General features: G+C 46.8%; 1 protein-coding gene across 8 annotated transcripts in view; it reads left to right on the top strand.

Moving 5' to 3' along the window:
* Positions 1-21,585, top strand: part of OSBP2 (oxysterol binding protein 2) — a 319,410-nt gene that overhangs the window by 256,792 nt on the left and 41,033 nt on the right. For all 8 annotated transcript variants that reach the window (XM_029055253.2, XM_029055237.2, XM_029055229.2 and 5 more), the window contains one exon: positions 17,115-17,307. In XM_029055253.2, the coding sequence (XP_028911086.1) occupies positions 17,115-17,307 (193 nt within the window). The remainder of the gene's footprint in view (positions 1-17,114; positions 17,308-21,585) is intronic.

The following is a 21,585-nucleotide window of genomic DNA, read 5'->3' as shown; positions in this document are numbered from 1 at the left end:
TGATGGGAACTTTTGCTAAGGGTGAGGTGCGTGTGTTCTGCCAACAACAAAACTCAGAGACCCATGCTGCTCAGAGAAGCAGTATGGCGTAGTGAATAGTGGCAGGGCTTGGGAGTCGGAAGATCATGGGTTCTAATCCTGACTCTGCCACCTGTCTACTGTGTGACCTTGGGCAAGTCACTTCATTTCGGTGCCTCAGTTACCTCATCTGTAAAATGAGGATTGAGACTGTGAGCCCCTCGTGGGACAGGCACCGTATGCAACCCGATTTGCTTGTATCGTAGCCTCACCCCTCAGTAATACGGGGTCCAGGGCCCCATTAGCCTCAGGCAAGAACAGGAGTACTGCATTGCGCTAGACGGGGGTGGGGCGGGGGGGTCGAGGGGGGGACGGGGATGACGACTCCCATCTTCTCCCAGAATCGCCCCCTCCCCCTCCCCCTGGGGGGCTTCCGTGCTAACACAGCCATTTCCGAGGAGGGGGGCGGTCTGAGTCGGGGCCTGGGAGATCTGTAGCTGGGAACACCAGGAGCTGGAGAAGCCGGGGGAAAGAGCACGGCCTTGGGAGTCAGAGGATGTGGGTTCTAATCCCGGCTCCGCCACTTGTCTGCTCTGTGACCTTGGGCAAGTCACTTACCTTCTCTGTGCCTCAGTTAGCTCATCTGTAAAATGGGCATTAGGACTATGAACCCCATTTGGGACAACTTGATTACCTTATATCTACCCCAGCCCTTAGAATAATGCTTGGCACATAGTAAGCGCTTAAAAGAATACCATAATTATTATTTTTATTATTAAATACTATTATCATTAGTAATGTATCGACTCCAGGACTTAGCATAGTGCCTGGCGCATAATAAGCACTTAACAAATACCATTATTATCATCATCACCATCATTATGGTATACGGTACTTCTTTCTCAGCAGGGAAACAGATGGGGAGAACATGGAGGGAACCAATATTAACTTAATTGGGAGCAAAGGCCACTTTAAGAGCTTATAATCTTTAGAAGCAAATGTTTGTTGGGGCATCAGGGTGAGCAACTGGAAAGAAGTGGATTTTATTGCTCTCGAATTAGCTGCTTCTTCCTTCCCATCCGCTCCCACCCTTCTCCCATTCTCCAGAGTGGATTTCCGTTGAATGCATCACCTTTTCCCAGAAGAAGTCTCCAACTAAGTCATGATTTCAGGCAGCACTCACTCTGAAAGGATTTCTTTTTTCCTTTATCTGCCTTGCTTTCTCAAATCTTCAAAGCAAGAGGGTACAAGATGAGCAGCAGAGATAGCAGGGCTAAAGCAGTGTTCTTACACGCTTTGTGCAGACCTTTTCCAGCTACATTGCTCAGTTGTCACCATTTTTGTGGTGATGAAGAGTCAGAGAAAACCCTAGGATGTGTACTGTATTTATTGCTTCCCCAGTCTGGATTTATTTGTAGACTGTAAGCTCCCTGTGGGCAGGGTTCATGTCTAACAGCTCTGTCATGTTGCACTTTCCAAAGTGCTTACCTACCTTCAATTCATTCATTTGTATTTGTTGAGCACTTACTGTGCTCAGAGCACTGTACTAAGCGCTTGGGAGAGTATAATGCAGCAACAGACACATTCCCTGCCCACAATGAGCTCACAGTCCAGAGAGGGAGACAGACATTAGTAGAAATAAATACATTTTTAAAAAATAAATAAAGAAGTTATGGATATATAATAATGTTGGTATTTGTTAAGCGCTTACTATGTGCAGAGCACTGTTCTATGCACTGGGGGAGATACAGGGTAATCAGGTTGTCCCTCATGAGGCTCACAGTCTTAATCCCCATTTTATAGATGAAGGAACTGAGGCACAGAGAAGTTAAGTGACTTGCCCACAGTTCCACAGCTGACAAGTGGCAGATCTGGGATTTGAACCCATGACCTCTGACTCCCAAGCCAGTGCTCTTTCCACTGAGCCACGCTGCTTCTATATACATATGTGCTGTGCGGATGGTAAGGAGGATGAATGAAGGAAGCAAGTCAAGGCAACGCAAAAGGAAGTGGGACACAAGGAGAGGGCTTAGTCAGGGAAGGCCTCTTGGAGGAGATGTGCTTTTGAAAGGTGGTAAAGTAATTGTCTTCCAGATTTGAGGAGGGAGAGCATTCCAGACCAGAGGCAGGAAATGGGCGAGGGATTGGCAGCTAGATAGGCGAGTTGGAGGATCAGTGATTAGTTAAGTGCTCTTCCCACAGTAAGCGTTCAGTAAATACCACTGATTTTGTCACTCCACTTGCAGGACTCTCTAAGCTCCAGGAAGCCGTGGACTTTCTTTGTTTCCATATTTCTTCCGATGATCTGGGTGAGCTCACCCTGAAGTCCCTACAGGGCTCATGAGTTCAAATCCCAGCTCTGCCACTTGTCGGCTGTGTGACTGTGGGCAAGTCACTTAACTTCTCTGTGCCTCAGTTCCCTCATCTGTAAAATGGGGATTAAGACTGTGAGCCCCACGTGGGACAACCTGATTCCCCTATGTCTACCCCAGCGCTTAGAACAGTGCTCGGCACATAGTAAGCGCTTAACAAATACCAACATTATTATTATTATTATTACAGAACTCCATTACCATTGGACTTGTTGGGCTTGGAGCTTTATCCTTTTTGTTATTTTTGCATTTATTTTATTTCCTTTTTGCTATGGGGCTTATCGCCAGTCCCATCCCTGCATTATTTTTAGATTTTTGAGATCCTGGAGGGCCAAGAAACCATGTCTAGCTCTTACCTGTGTATTTTTCCCAGTGCTTAGTACAGTGCTCAGTACTCAGTAAACACTTAACAAATCCTATCACCATTATATTGCTTCCCCCTACCATCAAAGTCTGTATAGCCAGCCGCTCTCCCTCCCAAGTAGGGGGCTGAACGGACTCACAGAAGCCTAGAATGAAAGAGCTGGAAGAGAAGCAGCGGGGCCTAGTGGAAAGAGCCCGGGCCTGGGAGTCGGAGGACCTAGGTTCCAATCCCAGCTCCACCATTTGTCTGCTGTGGGGCCCTGGGTAAGTCACTTCACTTCTATGGGCCTCAGTTTCTTCAACTGTAAAATGGGAATTAAATACCCATTCTCCCTCCCTCTTAGATTAAATACCCATTCTCCCTCCCTCTTAGACTGTGAGCCCCATGTGGGACAAGGACTGTGTCCAACTTGATTATGTTGTATCTACCCCAATGTTTAGGACAGTGCTTGGCAAGCAGTAAGCACATAATAACTACCATAATTACTGTCTAGAAATCTTCCAGTGCAGTTTCCTGCATGAGCCCACTCCTAGGACCACTTTGTTGATTTAGGTCAGTACCCGTTGACCTAACTCTGGGAAAACCAGCCAAGGAGTAGAGCAGCAGCAGCTGAAACAGCAAGACTGCCTCCTGCAGCCAGTCTCCCTCAGGCTGGCATAGTGGATAGAGCCCACACCTGGGAGTCAGAAGGTTGTGGGTTCTAATCCTGGCTCCACCACTTGTCTGCTCTATGACCTTGAGCAAATCACTTCACTTCTCTGGGCATGAGTTACCTCATCTGTAAAATGGAGATTGACACTGTGAGCCCCATGTGGGACAGGGACTGTGTCCAACCCAATTTGCTTGTATCCATCCCAGTGCTTAGTCCAGTGCCTGGCACATAGTAAGTGCTTAACAAATACCACAATTATTATTATTATTATTTGGTCCTCATCTAGGAGCGGCGCACCGGGGGAGCTGGTGCCAACTTAGCTGGTGCCAACTTCAGTGGGAGCCATTGCCCAGTTCTGATGGCTGCCACTCCTCACCCATGGCTCCAGTCCCCTCGGGGGGTTTCTAGGCTGCTGGAGGGAAAGAGGCCCTGACAGAAGGGCAGTTTGGAGGAGGGGTGACGAGTGGGGCTGCACCAGCCGAAACTTCAAACCACAGGGCGGTTTCTAAACTATACTGACAGTCCCACAGCTGAATGATCTCTGGAGTCCTGCCGTGTCCTCGGGTCTAAATGGGGAGTGTCTCCTCTGAGCCTTCTGACGGCCCCCCAACCTCCAGTCAGTGAAGAGAGAGGATTCGGCATAAGGCCTGTCCGTCCTGCCTCTCACCAGAATGGTATTCTGAAACTCCTTGCATACTGCAGTTGATTTCCTATACTGGCTCCTAAATAGAAGATTATTGAACCACAGAGCCATGCTGCTGGTTGTGTGGTTTAAGAAGAGGGTTCCCGAAGAGCATTATGGGGACTGTGGCTTGGATGGAAGGCCACCGGGTCAATTCCATTACCTAGAGTCTCCAAAGTGAACGCCTTAGTGTCAAGTCAGGAAAAGGAGGATATTGGATTTTAAGACAGAATTGAGAACCACTCTGGGCTCTGCCCATAGCAAAGGATAACCATCTGGGGAGCCTGACTTTTCCTTTGGGCTGCGCAAAAGTCTTTTCAGTCACTCAGGCATGTGGTCTCGTTAGTAACTCATCCATCCCTGACTCTTCTCTCTTCCTCACCTTTCCCCCAGCGTAGAATGCCCTCTTCTCAGCTCTACCAAACCAAGCCTCTCCCTCCTCCAGAGTCCACCTAAAAACTCACTTCCTCCAAGATGCAGTCTCCGATTGCTCTTTCTCAGTGTCTTTGCTGACTCTTCTGTCTCTCCCCCTACTTTAACTGTCAGTATCACTCGAAACTCTGTTTTGAGTGCCCTACTCTTGCCTTACTCTCAATCTCTCAGGGAGCTCATCCGCGCACAAAGCTTCAACTGCTATCTCTATATAGGGACTAATTAGTGATTACTTTGGTATTTGTTAAGCACCTAGTTCATTCCCTGAACGAGCAGGGAAAGTACCAAGTTTGGGCCTAGGAGTCAGAGGGTCTGGGTTCTAATCCCAGCTCCACTCCTTACCTGCTGTATGACCTTGGAAAAGTCACTTAATTTCTCTGTGCCTTAGTTACCTTATCTGTAAAAGAGGGATTAAATCCTATTCCCTACTACTTAGACTGTAAGCCCATATGGGACAGGGACTGTGTCCAACCTGATTATCTTGTGTCTATCCCCAGTGCTTAGTACAGTGCCTGTCACGTAAGTGCTTAACAAAAAATAGAAACTGCAGGTCTTCCAACTGGTGCTCCAGGACTGGGGCTACATACAGCTGAATGGCCCTCAAAAAAATAAAATAAAAATTACAAAGGCACTGATGTAGTCCACTATCTAGGGACAGGAGGTGGTGATTCCACTGCAGTTTTGAGTGGAAGCCAGACAACAAACCAGGTGACCCTTGAAGGTATTTCCTGTCTTCTGAGTCTATGGCTTTCATAAGCCGAATCACCTACCTATTGCAAGTTGAGAATTCAGGCAAGAGCACTCAATAAATAATGAAATTAGGGGAAGGTAGCTAGCTCACTGTTAGAAGACAAAATTGCATTTTCTCTGCCCCTCAAGACATCTCAGACATCAAAACCTCACTTCACCACATGGTGGAAAAAGGAGGGTCAATGAATGAAGCTTGAGGGGTCGAGTTGGGCTTGCTTCACAGGACTTCATATAGGTGGATTTAGATGATTCTTAAGAGACTTGTCTGCGAGATGTGTGACAGTTGGGCAGCTGGCTGAGGGTTTTTATAGGGATGAATAAAGATGTGCCAGTCAGTGCTGTCATTTCAACTAGAAAGAACATCAAACTTGAAAATAGAGAGTTGCCTGAAAAAAACCAAAACATTGCAAGTCATTTATAAGAGCCATGGCAATTATTAATGTCCATATTAGCTCCAGGGATGTGGAGCAAAACAAGCTGTGCTTTAATCTAGAGAACCAGCTTAACATTTCTCATTTCCATTCTGGAACATGGAATCAATTTAATCTACTCGCAAAGTCTCACCTTCCCTTGGGACAACACAGAAAGGAGAAATGCAAAGAAAAAATATGCAGTGCTGCAGACTGAGAATAGGAACAAGCACTCTCCTTGTTTAGAAGTCAGGGACATGAGCTCTCCAAAAGAAATGGTCCTTTGCTTAACTAACTTGGGTTCCTTTCTTTTATTTTATGGTGCTTGTTAAGCACTTACTACATGTCAGGCACTGTATTAAGCGCTAGGGTAGATAGAAGCTAATCAGGTTGGACCCAGTCCCTGACCAATATAGGGTGCATGATCTTAACCCCCATTTTAAAGATGAGGCACAGAGAAGTGAAGTGACTTGTCCAGGGTTACTCAGAGGAGAAGTGGCAGAGTTGGGATTAGAACCCAGGTCCTTCTGACTCCCATGCTCACCTAGACCACCCTGCTTCTCTAATACATAATACTGAGCACCTAAATTTTGCCTACTGAATTGGTGAAAAGTTGTGATTTCGAGGCCTTGGATTTCTTCCTTCACTTGGACTGTTTTGTCTTTCATTTTCTGAGTGATATTCGCTTTTGAGTTCGAGCTGTCCAGATTTAAGGAATAATCCGGACATCCTCTCACTCTAATATACTCCAAGGCTCCTCTAAATAATACTCCTTAGATCTAGTATTTATCGAGAAGTATGTATGGTCTAGTGACAACACCGTGGGCTTAGGAGTCAGAGGTCGTGGGTTCTAATTTTGGCTCCATCACTTGTCTGCTGTTTAACCTGGGCAAGTCACTTAACTTCTCTGTGCCTCAGCTACCTCATCTGTAAAATGGGGATTGAGACTGTAAGCCCCATGTGGGACAACCTGATTACCTTGTATCTGCCCCAGTGCTTAGAACAGTGCTTGGCACATAGTAAGTGCTTAACAAATACCATAATTATTATTTTATTATTATTACAGCTCTGGCAATTGCTAAGCAAATGTGGGTGCCCTTAGACTACTCTAAAATGGTATGATCAATCATCAGAGTAGAACAGGAAGCTATGCTGTTATCGCAGGGAATGTATTACCCACTCTGCTTTATTATACTCTTCCAAGTGCTTCATACTCTGCACACAATAAGCATTCCATAAATACCGCTGATGGTGATGTTGATGTCGATGCCCAATCTTGTTCAACCTATGCTAACTTGCCATGCTGGAGGAAAAAGACAATGAAAGCTCTTGAAGTTGGAGCCAGGATACCTTTCTGATCCACTGGGAAACTCTTCTAATTCAGAAGGCTTTGAGCATAATCAGCTCTTTTTTTGCAGTGGTACCTCTTGAGTGCATACTATGTGCCAGGCAGTGTACTAAGTGCTTGGGTAGTTACAAGGTAATCAGGTCGGACACATTCCTTGTCCCACATGGGGTTCACAGTCTAAATCGAAGGGAGGAAGATTTAACCCCCATTTTACAGACGAGGCGATTGAGGCACGGACAACCTAAGTGACTAGCCCAAAGTCACACAGCAGACATGTGGCAGAGCCAGGATCAGAACCCAGGTCCTTCTGACCGTTAGACCTGTGCTCTACCCACTAAACCATGCTGCTTTACTTGGATTTGCACTTGATTTGGCACCACTTATTCACCCCTTCCTCAGCCCCACAGCACTTATGTACATATCCGGAATTTATGAGAAGCAGCTGTGGCTCAGCGGAAAGAGCCTGGGCTTCGGAGTCAGAGGTCATGAGTTGGACCCCCGGCTCTGCCACTTGTCAGCTGTGAGACTGTGGGCAAGTCACTTAACTTCTCTGTGCCTGTTCCCTCAGCTGTAAAATGGGGATTAAAAGTGTGTGAGCCCCACATGGGACAACCTGATTACCCTGTATCTCCCCCAGCGCTTAGAACAGTGCTCGGCACCTAGTAAGCGCTTAACAAATACCAAAATTTATTTATTTTATTTTTATTTCTATTAATCTCTATCTCGCCTTTAGACTCTAAGCCCATTGTGTGCAGGGAACATGTCTACCAACTCTGTTGTATCGTATTCTCCCAAGCACCTAGTACAGTGCTCTGCATGCAATATGTACTCAATAAATTGATTTATAGCAGAGCATTGTATTAAGTCCTTGGGAGAGTACAATATAACCGAGTTGGTAGACACATTCTCTGCCCACCATGAGCTTACAGTCTAGTGGAAAGATTTTGGGCCCAGGAGTCGGGACCTAGGATTCTAATCCCAGCTCTGCTACTTGTCTGCTTTATGATCTTAGGCCAGTCATTTAACTTCTCTGTGCCTCAGTTATCTCACCTGTAAAATAGAGATGAAAACTGTGAATGCTATGTGGGACAGGAACTGTGTTATCTTGTGCATTCGCCCGCGCTCAGCACAGTGCCTGGCACAGGTTAAGCACTTAACAATCATTAAAAACAATTCTCTACTGGACTTCAGTAGATGAGCGTGTGGTTGCCCTGGTAACCCCGGTGATCCTCACTGCCCACCTTAGCCATCTCTTTTCAGGATTCCTCATGAGTTTAATTTCAGTCCACCACACAAAACGCCCGAGTGGTTCTTTGGTCAGAAACCTCCATCTCTTATGACATCACCTGAGCAAGCATTCCCTTACTTCTGGTTGTTTGTGCCCTCCCTGACATTCTGGGGTGGGGTGAATCAGACTTTGGAGGGATTTGGGGACTTTTTTTTATAACGTCCCACCATGAGACATAGATTGGGAAAAATGGAGCAGTCACAGATTGCCTTGCGTGGGTCTGATAGAGAAAATTCCACCTAACCTGTGCCTAAATGGAGATTTCCAGGAGCATTCTCCTCTAGAGTTAATTAACAATTAGAAAAAAATCTGGTGCTTCTCTTGGTTAAAGATCTTATGCCCTAGTCTGCATCCCCTGTGTTCATCAGACTGGGTTTCTCAGTGATAGTTTTTGGTGATTTTCTGTGCAAGCCAGGAGGAGCCATTTTCTACCAGTCATAAAGACCAACTTAATTGTGGCCTTATTTTCCCGGATGCAACTCTCCAGGTATATTATTTTCAGAAGCATTCATCCTCCCAAGACAGGAGCAACTGGTAATTCCTACATCATACTCAGCAGAGTTGCATTTTAATGGGTGTTTTTGTGTGCACGTGGCACGTGCTTTGACCGAGGAGATGGAGCTGTCTAATCAGATAATGAGATTTCCCCAAATGTGAAGGTCACGATCACTGCTTAACTACTGATTACTTGCCGCTTCATCTAGTCCTTTCATGCACACTGTTAACCCTGAGAAAACTGATTCAGTTACCCACACAGGAAAATCAACAGTTGAAAGTACTGATGTTGCCACGAAAGATGCCCAGGATTTTGAGAAACAGTCAAACCCATACTAATCATTCTGGTATTTATTAAGCGCTTACAATGTGCCAGGCACAGTAGTAAGCGTTGGGTGGATACAAGCAAATGGGGTTGGACACAGTCCCTGTCCCACGTGGGGGTTAATCCCTATTTTACAGATGAAGTCACTGAGGCCCAGAGAAGTGAAATGACTTGCCCTTGGCCACACAGCAGACAAGTGGTGGAGCCAGGATTAGAACCCATGACCTTCAGACTCCCAGGCTCATGCTCTATCCATTATGCCATCCTGCTTCCCCATAAAAGCGCAAAGTGTCTCCTCCCTCTTTCCTAGAGTTCCCATATTTAACAGATGTGAACTGGGGCTCATCTTGCATTGGGAAAGCTTATTTAGACTCTGAATTGTAAACTCTTTGCAGACAGTGGTCATGTCTACCTACTGAGTTGTATTCTCCAAAGCATTTGGTATAGTGCTTTAAGCCCAGTAAGAGCTCATATTTTTATTGGCATTTGTTAAGCACTTAGTATGTTCCAGGCACTGTATTAAGCACTGAGGTAGAGACAAGTTAATTAGATTGGACCCCATCTGTGTCCCTTATGGCGCTCACAGTGTTAATCCCCACTTAATAATAATAATAATAATAATAATATTGGTATTTGTTAAGCACTTACTATGTGCAGAGCACTGTTCTAAGCGCTGGGGTAGATACAGGTTAATCAGGTTGTCCTACGTGAGGCTCACAGTTAATCCCCATTTTACAGATGAGGTAGCTGAGGCACAGAGAAGTTGAGTGACTTGCTCACAGTCACATAGCTGACAAGTGAAGCGAGGTAACTGAGGCAGAGAGAAGTTAAATGACTTGCCCAAGGTCACACGGACAAGTGGCAGAGTCAGGATTAGAATAATAATAATAATTATGGCATTTAAGTGCTTTCAATGTGCCAGACACTCTACTAAGCACGGGGGTGGTTGCAAGCAAATCTGGTTGGACACAATCCCTATCTCACGTGGGGTTCACAGCCTCAATCCCCATTTTACAGATGAGGTAACTGAGGCCCAGAGAAGTGAAGTGATTTGACCAAGGTCACATGGAAGGGAAGTGGAAGAGCCAGGATTAGAACCAGGTCCTTCTGACTGCCGGGCCTGTGCTGTATCCATTAGGCCGTGCTGCTTCCCAATCAATATCATTGACTGATTGGAAGATGTTTATAGTTCACTCTCGACCTTTGTTACTTTGAGCCTAAGATCCTTCCTTATCCTTATGGATTAAATAGTGGTGCTTCTGTGTGTGTCTACGGGAGTGACAGAGAGTGGCTGCAAAGTCAAAAATATGGAATAGTTGGAACCTGTAATAGGCTATATTAACCTCCCTGACCAGCCTATGTAATTTCTGAATTTTAAGTAGTCACCCTAATGAAATGAACAGGCCACTTCTGAAAAAATACCAACAACATCTAGGAGAGAAATAATGGCAGAGTTAAACTTTGATGAAGTGCTCAGATTCTAAAAATAAAGAAATCCATAAATTGCCCACAGACATGTTATGTGCCATCCAGAAAGGCAGGGTGAATATTGAGAATGTGTTGTGTTTGTTAATGTGTTGAAAAGGAAAAGATCTCTCGCACATCTCCTCATTAGTGAATCTAACCAGTAGCTGGAAGCAGGACTTCTTCCCCAACTCCCAAGAGAATTTGCTTAGCCAAATTAAATCCATTTGCCTTTGTTAAGCAAAGAATGGTGTCGTGAAAAATGTCTGAATGAATGAAAGGAGGTTGGTGCAGGGCAAGAGGGAAGCAGTGTGATCTAGTGGATAGCACACATGGATCTAAACTTCTCTGAGCCCCAGTTACCTCATCTATCAAATGTGGACTAAATCCCCATCCCACCAATTTAGACTGACCCCCATGTGGGACAGGGACTGTATCCAACCTAATAATCTCATATCTACCCAAGTGCTTAGAACAGTGCTTGACACCTAGTAAGTACTTATTATTATTATTATGTGCCATCAAGTCATTTCTGATTCATAGCGACTCCATGGATATGCTTTCTCCAGAACGTCCTGTCCTCTGCTATAATCCGCAACCTTTCGGTTCTTCCGTTATCGTTCTTATGGTCTCTATCCATGTAGCTGCTGGTCTGCCTCTTCCACGTTTCCCTGACTTTTCCTAGCATTAGTGTCTTCTCCAGAGAATTAGTCCTTCTGAACTATGTGTCCAAAATATGCTACTCTAAGTTGAGTCAATTGGCCTTAAGACCACTTTGGTTTAATTTGCCCTAAAATCCACTTGTTTGTTTTTTGGGCAGTCCATGGTATTCGCAGAAGCCTTCTCCAACGCAACACTTCAAAAGAATCGATGTTCTTTCTATCCTGTTTTTTTCTGTCCAGCTACTTAGCAGATAGAATAAAAAAAAAGTAGCCAGGCAAGGAATGTGTCTGTGGAATCCTGTAGGTACCGAGATTGATTTTATTTAACATCCCACTATTCTGAAAAGGGAGGGGCAGCTCTGACATATCGCCAATGGCACCACATCAGCCGAAGTAATGAATACCCCAGGGAATCTGAAAGCATACAAGTGAACTGTAAAGATGTCAGAAAATATAGTCATAAAAATATCTGATCGGAGGTAATTCTAGAAAAAATCAAATTCAAGCATCTGATGAAAAAATCACTGCTACCTACATTACTCTTTTTTTGTGTGCTGAGAAACCTGGAAAATAAGGATGTTGTGAAAACTGTGGCCAGTGACTAGCAGGGACTAGCAGGAGTTGAAGTGTCATGTGACATCACCTGTATTTGCCAAGTCGCAACGTAACATGACGATGTCATAGGCGCCGTTGTGCATAAGTGTACCCAAGTCTAGAGTGTTTCTCCCAGGTGATCCTTGACCCTCCTAGCCCCAGGGTCATAGAGCAGATAAGTGACGGTGTCAGGAGTAGAACTCAGGTCCTAGTTCCTTCCCAGCTCCCTGCTAATGCAGGCACTGCATCCGAGCCCCGGGACTCAGCAGCAGGAGCTGAAGCGGAGGGAAGCTCAGCCCTGAAAATGAAAATAACAGGCATCAGCATGTCCACTGCCAGATCCATTCTGAATCAGGGACAGACCAGCCAAAAACCAGACTATTCAGAGATAAAAACGGGCAAATGGCCACCCTAGTTAATAATATTTAAGTGCTTATTATGTGCCAGGTACTGTATTGAGTACTAAGTACTTAGAACTAAGTAGTAAGGTGGATTCAAGCAGATCGGGTTGGACACAGTCCCTGTCCCATGAAGGGCTCACAGTCTCAATCCCCCTTTTACAGATGAATTAATTGAGGCCCAGAGAAGTGAAGTGACTCACCCGAGGTCACACAGCAGATAAGTGGCAAAGCCGGGATTAGAATCCATGACCTTCAGACTACCAGTCCCATGTTTTATCCACTACACCATGCTGCATCTTTATGGGGTTAATTGGGAGCAGCAAAGTAAATAGAAGCTGATAGTAGGGTAAGTCTATTTAACAGGGAAGTGTGAAGTTGGGGGTGAGGAGGACCCTATTTGTAAATTACTTGGGGGGCTGGGATCGTATAGACCAGCTCTATTGTACTCCCCCAAAAGTTCTATATGGTGCTCCACCCACAGTAAGTACTCAATTATTATTATTTTTATGGTATTTGTTAAGCGCTTACCAAGTGCCAAGCACTGTTCAAAGCGCTGGGGTAGTTACAAGGCAATCAGGTTGTCCCTCTAGAGGCTCACAATCTTAATCGCCATTTTACAGATGAGGTAACTGAGGCACAGAGAAGTGAAGTGGCTTGCCTAAGGTCACACAGCAGACAAGTGGCGGAGCCGGGATTAGAACCCACGTCCTCTGACTCCCAAGCCCGTGCTCTTTCCACTAGGCCACACTGCTTCTCTTTATACTAAATACTAAATAATTACCCTTGATTGATTGATTGTTGCTCATTTCAGGCTCCTCACTACCAAATGGCTGAGCTCAACCAGCATCGCTGGCGTCACAGCTTGAGAGCCCCGGCCTGGGAGTCAGAGGATTTGGGTTCTAATTCCGACTCGGCCACTTGCCTGCTTAGTGACCTTGGGCAAATCGCTTCCCTTCTCTGGGCCCCAGTTCCCTCATCTGCAAAGTGGAGATTCAATAGCTGTTCTCCCCTCTACTTAGACTGTAAGCCCCACGTGGCACCCGATGATCTTGTGTTTAACCCAGTACTTAGGACAATGCTTGGCACATAGTAAGAGCTTAACATATACCACAGTTGTTATTATTACTATTGTTATTTTATTATTAGAGAGGAAGCAGAAGGTAAGGGATAAATGGCCACTTTTCAAGATGGAGAAGTATAATTCATGAGGTCCCCCAGGGATTCAGTTTTGTTCTACATCTTCCTAAATCATCTGGAAGTGGAGGTTTGAGATGAAATCTCCAAGTATGCAGGTAACCGTAAGCTCTCCCAGCTGGTGAAATGCCAGGTAGATGGGGATGAACTCCGGGAAATCTTCATAAAGATGAGTGAGTGGGCAGAAAGATGGTGAATGAGCTTCAGGGTGAGCAAAGGCAAGGAAACACGCCACAGGGAACCCTCTAAGCTACATCTCTCTGTGACAAAGGCTTCAAAGCAGTCAGACACAACTCAGGAAAGCAATTTTGGAGGTCCTGTCTATGTGGAGGTAGCCCGCAAGGGCAACCAAATGGTGGACATCATCAGAAAGGGCAAAGAAAGCAGAACAAAAGACCAAGTTTTGCAACAAGAGAAACAGTGTGGCCTAGCGGATAGAGCATGGGCCTGGGAGTCAGAAGGACCTGGGTTCTAATACCAGCTCCTCCACTTGTCTGCTGTGTGACCTTGGGCAAGTCACTTAACTTCTCTGGGCCTCAGTTTTCCTGTTTTCTTCCTATCTAGACTGTAGGCCCCATGGGGGACATGGACTGTGTCCAACCCGATTAACTTGCATCTTTCCCATCTCTTAGTGCAGTGCCTGGCACAGAGTAACTGCTTAGCAAATACTGTAAAAAAAACCTCTATGAAACAGTCTCCCAGCCACATGTAGATACCATGTGCAGTCTGATCGGATAGGGTCGGCTCGTCCCCCGACCCTGGTCATCGCCTGATTATTAACACTATTGTAGTGTGCCTTACTGTAGCATGTTGCTATATTAGCGGTCTCGCTTGTCATTGTTTATTGTCGTCAGACTTTGAATTTGATCAGGTCGCCCCTTAATCAAGTCTACCCCCGACCCTGATCATCACCCCTTTTATTAACACGACTATATTGTATCATACTGTATCATGTTGCTATATTACCGATTTCGTTTATTACTGTTTATTGTTGTCAGTGCTGCCACCCACCTCTCTGGCCTCGCCATGTCCCTCCTCCCCCCGCCCCCCCGCCCCTTCCTATCCTCCCCTTCCCCTTCCCCTCTCTCGCTCAGCTCTTTCCCGCTCTCTCCTCTGTCTCCTCCCCCCCTCCCCTCTCCCGCCCTAGAACCCCACTTTACCAGCGCTACCCCTCTTCCCCCCCCCCACTCTTCCCCCCACCAAACCCCCTCTTCACCCCCTCCCCCCTCCTCTCTTCCCCACCCATGCCCCATCCCAGTCCTCTTGTCCCACCGCCACCCCTCATCCCCCTCTCCCCGTCTCCAGGGCCCCGCCACCTCCTTCCCATCCAAACCCTCCCCTCCCCCCGCCCTTCCCCCCCTCCCCCCCTTGCACCCACAGCTACTTTCAAGTGTGGCCTCTGGAACCCCCGCTCTATTACAGGCAAGGTACCTTTCATCCATGACCTTTTCCTCTCCCGCTCTCTCCTCCTCCTCGCCCTTTCGGAAACGTGGCTCTCTCCCGAAGACACGGTCTCCGCCGCCGCTCTCTCCTGCGGAGGCCTCTCCTTCTCCCACTCCCCCAGACTCACCGGTAAGGGAGGAGGCGTCGGCTTCCTCCTCTCGCCCCGTTGCCGCTTCCGCACTATCCCTCCTCCCCCCTCCCTCTCCTTCCCCTCCTTCGAAGCCCATATCATTCGCCTCTACCACCCACTCCAGTTACTTGTCGCCGTCATCTACCGCCCTCCCGGTCCCACCTCCGACTTCTTCAACCACCTTGACCCCTATCGCCAAGATCCGCCCTTTCGTCTCCACCCAAATGGCTACCTTACTATTACGGGCTCTCGTTATATCCCGGCTAGACTACTGTGTCAGCCTTCTCTCTGACCTCCCTTCCTCCTCTCTCGCCCCGCTCCGGTCTATTCTTCACTCCGCCGCCCGGCTCATCTTCCTGCAGAAACGATCTGGGCATGTCACTCCCCTTCTTAAACAACTCCAGTGGTTGCCTATCGACCTCCGCTCCAAACAAAAACTCCTCACTCTAGGCTTCAAGGCTCTCCGTCACCTTGCCCCTTCCTACCTCTCCTCCCTTCTCTCTTTCTACCGCCCACCCCGCACGCTCCGCTCCTCCGCCGCCCACCTCCTCACCGTCCCTCGGTCTCGCCTATCCCGCCGTCGACCCCCGGGTCACGTCCTCCCGCGGTCCTGGAACGCCCTCCCTCCTCACCTCCGCCAAACTGATTCTCTTTCCCTCTTCAAAACCCTACTTAAAAATCACCTCCTCCAAGAGGCATTCCCAGACTGAGCTCCTCTTCCCCCTCTACTCCCTCTGCCATCCCCCCTTTACCTCTCCGCAGCTACAGCCTCATTTTCCCCCTTTCCCTCTGCTCCTCCACCTCTCCCTTCCCATCCCCACAGCACTGTACTCGTCCGCTCAACTGTATATATTTTCGTTACCCTATTTATTTTGTTAATGAATTGTACATCGCCTCGATTCTATTTAGTTGCCATTGTTTTTACGAGATGTTCTTCCCCTTGACGCTGTTTATTGCCATCGTTCTCGTCTGTCCGTCTCCCCCGATTAGACTGTAAGCCCGTCAAACGGCAGGGACTGTCTCTATCTGTTGCCGACTTGTTCATCCCAAGCGCTTAGTACAGTGCTCTGCACATAGTAAGCGCTCAATAAATACTATTGAATGAATGAATGAATGGTCACTGCATATTAAGAAGGGCAAGCTAGAGCTGAAGAAACCCCCAGAGAAGGAGCAAATTGGGGCTGGAGCGAGGCAATTTTTCTGAAAAATAATAATAATAATAATGATTGCAGTGTTTGTTAAGCCCTTACTCTGTGCTGGGGACTGTACTAAATGCTGTGGTGAATACAAACAAATTGGGTTGGACACAGTCCATGTCCCAAGTGGAGTGCACTCTCAATCTCCATTTTACAAATGAGATAACTGAGTCCCAGAGAAGTGAAATGAGTTCCCCAAGACCACACAGCAGACAAATGGCAGAGCCGGGATTAGAACCCATGACTTTCTGACTCCCAGGCCCGTGTTCTATCCACTATCTTGATAGTAACTAGATAAGGTGCTTGTGCATCTTTGTTTGAGTTGCAGCTGGTCCACCTCAATTGCTCTGAGCCCATTGCACTCCACTGATCAAAATGGTGGCATTCCTTGAGTGACCACAGCAGCTTGGAAACGAGCTCATCTCAGGGCATTTGGATGGCAAAACAGCCAGTCTACTACCCTGGCCCTCTCTGACACCCAAAGGGCCTCCCCCCACCCCGGAAAAATGCAGGGAGCCCCTCCCCCAACCCCTACCTTTCCTGGAAGGGTGCAGGCCAGCAGCCGAGGCAGTGTGGCCTAGTGGATAAAGCCCAGGCCTCGGAGTCACAAAGTCACAGGTTCTAATCAAGGCTCTGCCGTGTATCTGCTGTGTGACCTTGATCAAGTCACTTTCCTTCTCTGTGCCTCAGTCACCTCATCAGTAAATCGGGGATTGAGACCGTGAGCCCCACGCAGGACAGGGACTGTACCCAGCCCGATTTGCTTGTATCTACCCCAACATTTAGTACAGTGCCTGGCACGTAGCAAGCACTCTACCAGTGCCACAGCTGTTTATTATTATTGGCGATTCCCCTTTGGGCCAGGCTAACGTAAATGTCCCTTGCTCCCATCAGGCTTGCCGGGATTTCTTGGAATTAGCGGAACTGCACAATCGGAAATGGCAGCGAGCCCTCCAGTATGAGCGGGAGCAAAGGACCCGCCTGGAAGAGACAATTGAGCAGTTAGCTAAACAGCACAACAGCTTGGAGCGAGCCTGCCGAGGGACTCCTTGTCTGTCCACCGCATCTTCGGGGACCATCTCTAAGGGTGAGTGTCCTTACCCCCGAGATCCAGGCCAGGAAAAGATGCTGCACAGAAGGTAACGGGGTCTTTGCTCTCGCCCTCGGCCTGCACTGGTGTCTTGTATGAGACTGGTGCACTGCTCAGGCTTCACCTCGGTGCTACAGGTGCCGAGAGGGTGATTTGGGGGGCTTTATGGGATTGAGTAGCATGACCTAGCAGATAAAGTACAGGCCTGGTAGTCAGAAGGACCTGGGTTCTAATCTCGACTCTGCCACTTGTCTGCCATGTGACCTTGAGCAACTCACTTAACTTTTGTGCCTCAGTTCCCTCATCTGTAAAATGGGGGTTGAGATTGGGAGCCCTATGTGGGACAGTGACTGTGTCCAGCCCAATTACCTTGTATCTACCCCAGCTCTTAGTACAGTGCCAGGTACATAGTAAGTGCTTAACAAATACCATCATTATTATTATTATTTTATTATTATTTTTATTATCCTAGTGTGACCATATAACTGGCAGTTGTCACAAACAAAAGCCATCATTAATTCTGAGACCCCATCATTCTGTTGTGGGGGAAGGTAGCAGACGAAAGGAAACCTGTGATTTACTCTAGACTGTAAGCTTATTGTGGGCAGGGAACATGTCTAACAACTCTGTTATATTGTACTCTCCCAAGTGCGTACTACAGTGTTTCTGCTCAATAAATATAATTGATTGATTATGATATTCATTCATATTTATTGAGCGCTTACTGCATGCAGGACACTATACTAAGCTCTTCGGAGAGTACAATATAACAACTTCGCTATCTAATAGCATAAAACAGGTCCATAATATTTGGCAGTGCCCCTGTGGATCTGAATGGGGTTGATAACAGTAACTCTGTACCATAAAAAATTAGAAATCCATCTTCCTACTCTTGTTAAACTACAAGTGCTGACATTTATCCTGCCTTTGTTGCTTGTTAATGTTTGAATCGATAACTATAATATCAATTACTAATTTAAGCAGCTAGACCATAAGTCAGCAAAGCTGCTTTCATGAGCATGCTTTAAAAAAAAAAAGACAAAAAGTGCTCAAATTATAGTAGTGCCATGGATTCATAAAGAGCCTTTCTTCTGAAGAGTTTCTAGTGCCCATTACTTCCCTCTGGTAGAAACCAGGTCAGCTATCTACATCCTCCTTTTCTATTGCTTAGTAATAATGATAATTATGGTACTTATTAAGAACTTACCATGTGTGAAGCACTGTTCTAAGCACTGGGGTAGATGCAAGTTAATCAGGTTGGACACAGTCCCTCTCCCACCTGGGACTCAAACTCTTAATCTGCATTTTACAAATGAGGTCACTAAAGCCCAGAGAAGTTAAGGGACTTGCCCAAGGTCACACAGCAGACATGTGGCAGATCCAGACCAGTGCTCCATCCACTAAACCATGCTGCTTCTTTTCATTCTTTGTGTGAGAGAGATGAGAACTGATTGGATCAAGTGTTCGTCTTTGAATTTCTTCCTAACATTTCCCAGTCCCAAAAGAATCATCACATTGTAGAACCACAGCTGCCACTTTAGTATAGCCCATTAACATCATCTTCCTCAGTTCCTCCAAAGCTTGATCTCTTGAAAAGAGCAATATTAGGTGTGTTGATTACCTGGCCCTTCTCTTCCAGGAAGCCCAAAGTGCTTCATGGGCTCACTTTCTCATTTCTCTGGAAAGCAGTAAAGACTGCTGAATAATAATAATAATGTTGGTATTTGTTAAGCGCTTTCTATGTGCAGAGCACTGTTCTAAGCGCTGGGGTAGACACAGGGAAATCAGGTTGTCCCACGTGGGGCTCACAGTCTTAATCCCCATTTTACAGATGAGGTAACTGAGGCACAGAGAAGTCAAGTGACTTGCCCACAGTCATACAGCTGACAAGTGGCAGAGCGGAGATTTGAACCCATGACCTCTGACTCCAAAGCCCGTGCTTTTTCCACTGAGCCATGCTGCTTCTCAATTCCCCTGTTCAGGAATTGGGGAACCTAAAGTAAAGTAAACCTAAAGTACAATTATTGTACTTGGTAAGTGTTTACTATATCCAAAGTTCTGTTCGAAGTGCTGGGGTAGATACTAGTTAATTAGGTTGGACACGGTCCCTGTCCCATGTGGGGCTCACACTCTTAATTACCATTTTACAGATGAGATAACTGAGGCCCAGTGAAGTTAAGTAACTTGGCCAAGGTCACACAGCAGACATCTGGCAGAGCCAGAATTAGAACCTCCCGACTCCCAGGCCCATACTCTATTCACTAATCCATGCTCTTTCTCTAATTGTCTTCACCTTTGGCTTTAGAACAATCCACCACCTCGCTCCCTCCTACCTCACTTGCTTTTCTCCTTCTTCAACCCAGCCTGCACACTTTGCTTCTCTAGCGCCAACCTTCTCACTGGGCCGCAGTCTCACCTCTGTCACCGCCGACCCTTCTTCCTCATCCTGCCTCTGGCTTGGAATGCCCTCCCTCCTCAAATCCGACAGACAATTACTCCCCCCCTCTTCAAAGCCTTATTCAAGGCCCATCTCCTTACGGTCACGAGGAGAGAAGACAGTCAACAACACAATAAATAAAATTACAGATATGTACATAAGTGTTGTGGGGCTGGAATGGGGGAAGAGTAAAGGAAGAAAGTCAGAGCAATGCAGAAGGGAGTGGGACGAGAGGAAATGAGGGCTTAGTCAGGGAAGGCCTCTTGGAGGAGATGGGCCCTCAGTAAGATTTTGAAGAGGGGGAAGAGTAATTGTCCATCGGATATGAAGAGGGAGGGCGTTCCAGGTGAGAGGCAGAATGTGGACGAGAGTTCAGCAGTGAGACAGATGAAACTGAGGTTTAATGAATTGGTTGGCAATACAGGAGCAAAGTATGCAGGTTGGGTTGTAATAGGAAAACTGTGAGGAAAAGTTGGCGGGAGGTCAGTGACTGAGTGCCAGATCACTTCATTCTCCAGAAATCCCTTCCAATTGCTCCACTTAAATGTCTTGCCTTCATTTCCTTATAGGGTAAATAGGCCTCAAATAGAAGTGTTGCCTAGTGGATACAGCTCAGGCCTGGGAGGCTTCTAATCCCGGCTCGGCCACTTGTCTGCTGGGCAAGTCACTTCACTTCTCGGTACCTCAGTTACCACATCTATAATATGGGGATTAAGATTGTAAGACCCATGGGGCATGAACTGTGTCCAACCTGATTAGCTTTTATCTACCCCAGCGCTTAGTATGGTGCCCGGCGTGGTAGAAAGATGGAGGCAGAAGCCTTTCATCTACAGTTGTAGATGGGTTAACAGAGAAGAGGAGCGAGCTCTTTCTTGGAGTTCCCGTAACTGTGGCAGACAGTGGCAACATCTCTGGGCTTTCTGATAATGGCTTGCCAACCCCGTGGCAAAATCTTAGTTTTGGGGGGAAAAAAGGAAAAAGGGAAAAATCTTTAGCTTCACTTTCTTCTCCAATTACAAGTCATGTAACTAACGGAGAACTAGCGCAGAGCGAAATGTCCACATCACCAACAAACAGCACCGGGTCAGGGAATAGCTTTTGCCGCTGAACTCAGGAAGGCAGGATTGAACAATCTAAGCTGTGGTCCAGACCTACACTACCACACTTGGGGACCAGAATTCGCCTGGGCAGCGAGTACGGCCTCCCCATTGGCAAAGAGATGCCAGTTTGCCTGTTAACAAAGTCAAGCAGAAACAAAACTGGATTGGTTAAACAAGCAGTGCAAGAGGACTTCAGTCAGTCACTTGACTAAAACAGTTGACTAAAACAGTTGACTAGTCAGGTGACTGACTTAGCCAGCCGTGCTTGAGGGCAGCGCTCCCTGTATGGGTTAGTGGTTAGAGCACAGGCCTTGGAGTCAGAAGGACATGAGTTCTAATTCTGACTCCACCATGTCTCATATGTGACCTTGGGCAAATCACTAAACTTCTCTGTGCCTCACTTACCTCATCTGTAAAATGGGGATAAGAGTGTGAGCCCCATGTGGGACAAGGTCTCTGTCTAACCTGATAAACTTGTATCTACCCCAGTGCTTAGAAGAGTGCTTGACATATAATAATGTTGGTATTTGTTAAGCGCTTACTATGTGCCAAGCACTGTTCTAAGCGCTGGGGTAGATACAAGGTAATCAGGTTGTCCCCCATGAGGCTCACAGTCTTGATCCTCATTTTACAGATGAGGTAACTGAGGCACAGAGAAGTTAAGTGACCTGCCCAAAGTCACACAGCTAATTAGTGGCAGAGCTGGGATTAGAACCCACGACCTCTGACGCCCAAGCC

This window comes from Ornithorhynchus anatinus, chromosome 2 (genome assembly GCF_004115215.2).
Source record: "Ornithorhynchus anatinus isolate Pmale09 chromosome 2, mOrnAna1.pri.v4, whole genome shotgun sequence".
Taxonomy (NCBI): Eukaryota; Metazoa; Chordata; class Mammalia; order Monotremata; family Ornithorhynchidae; genus Ornithorhynchus; species Ornithorhynchus anatinus.
This window is presented reverse-complemented; position numbering and strand designations above follow the sequence as displayed.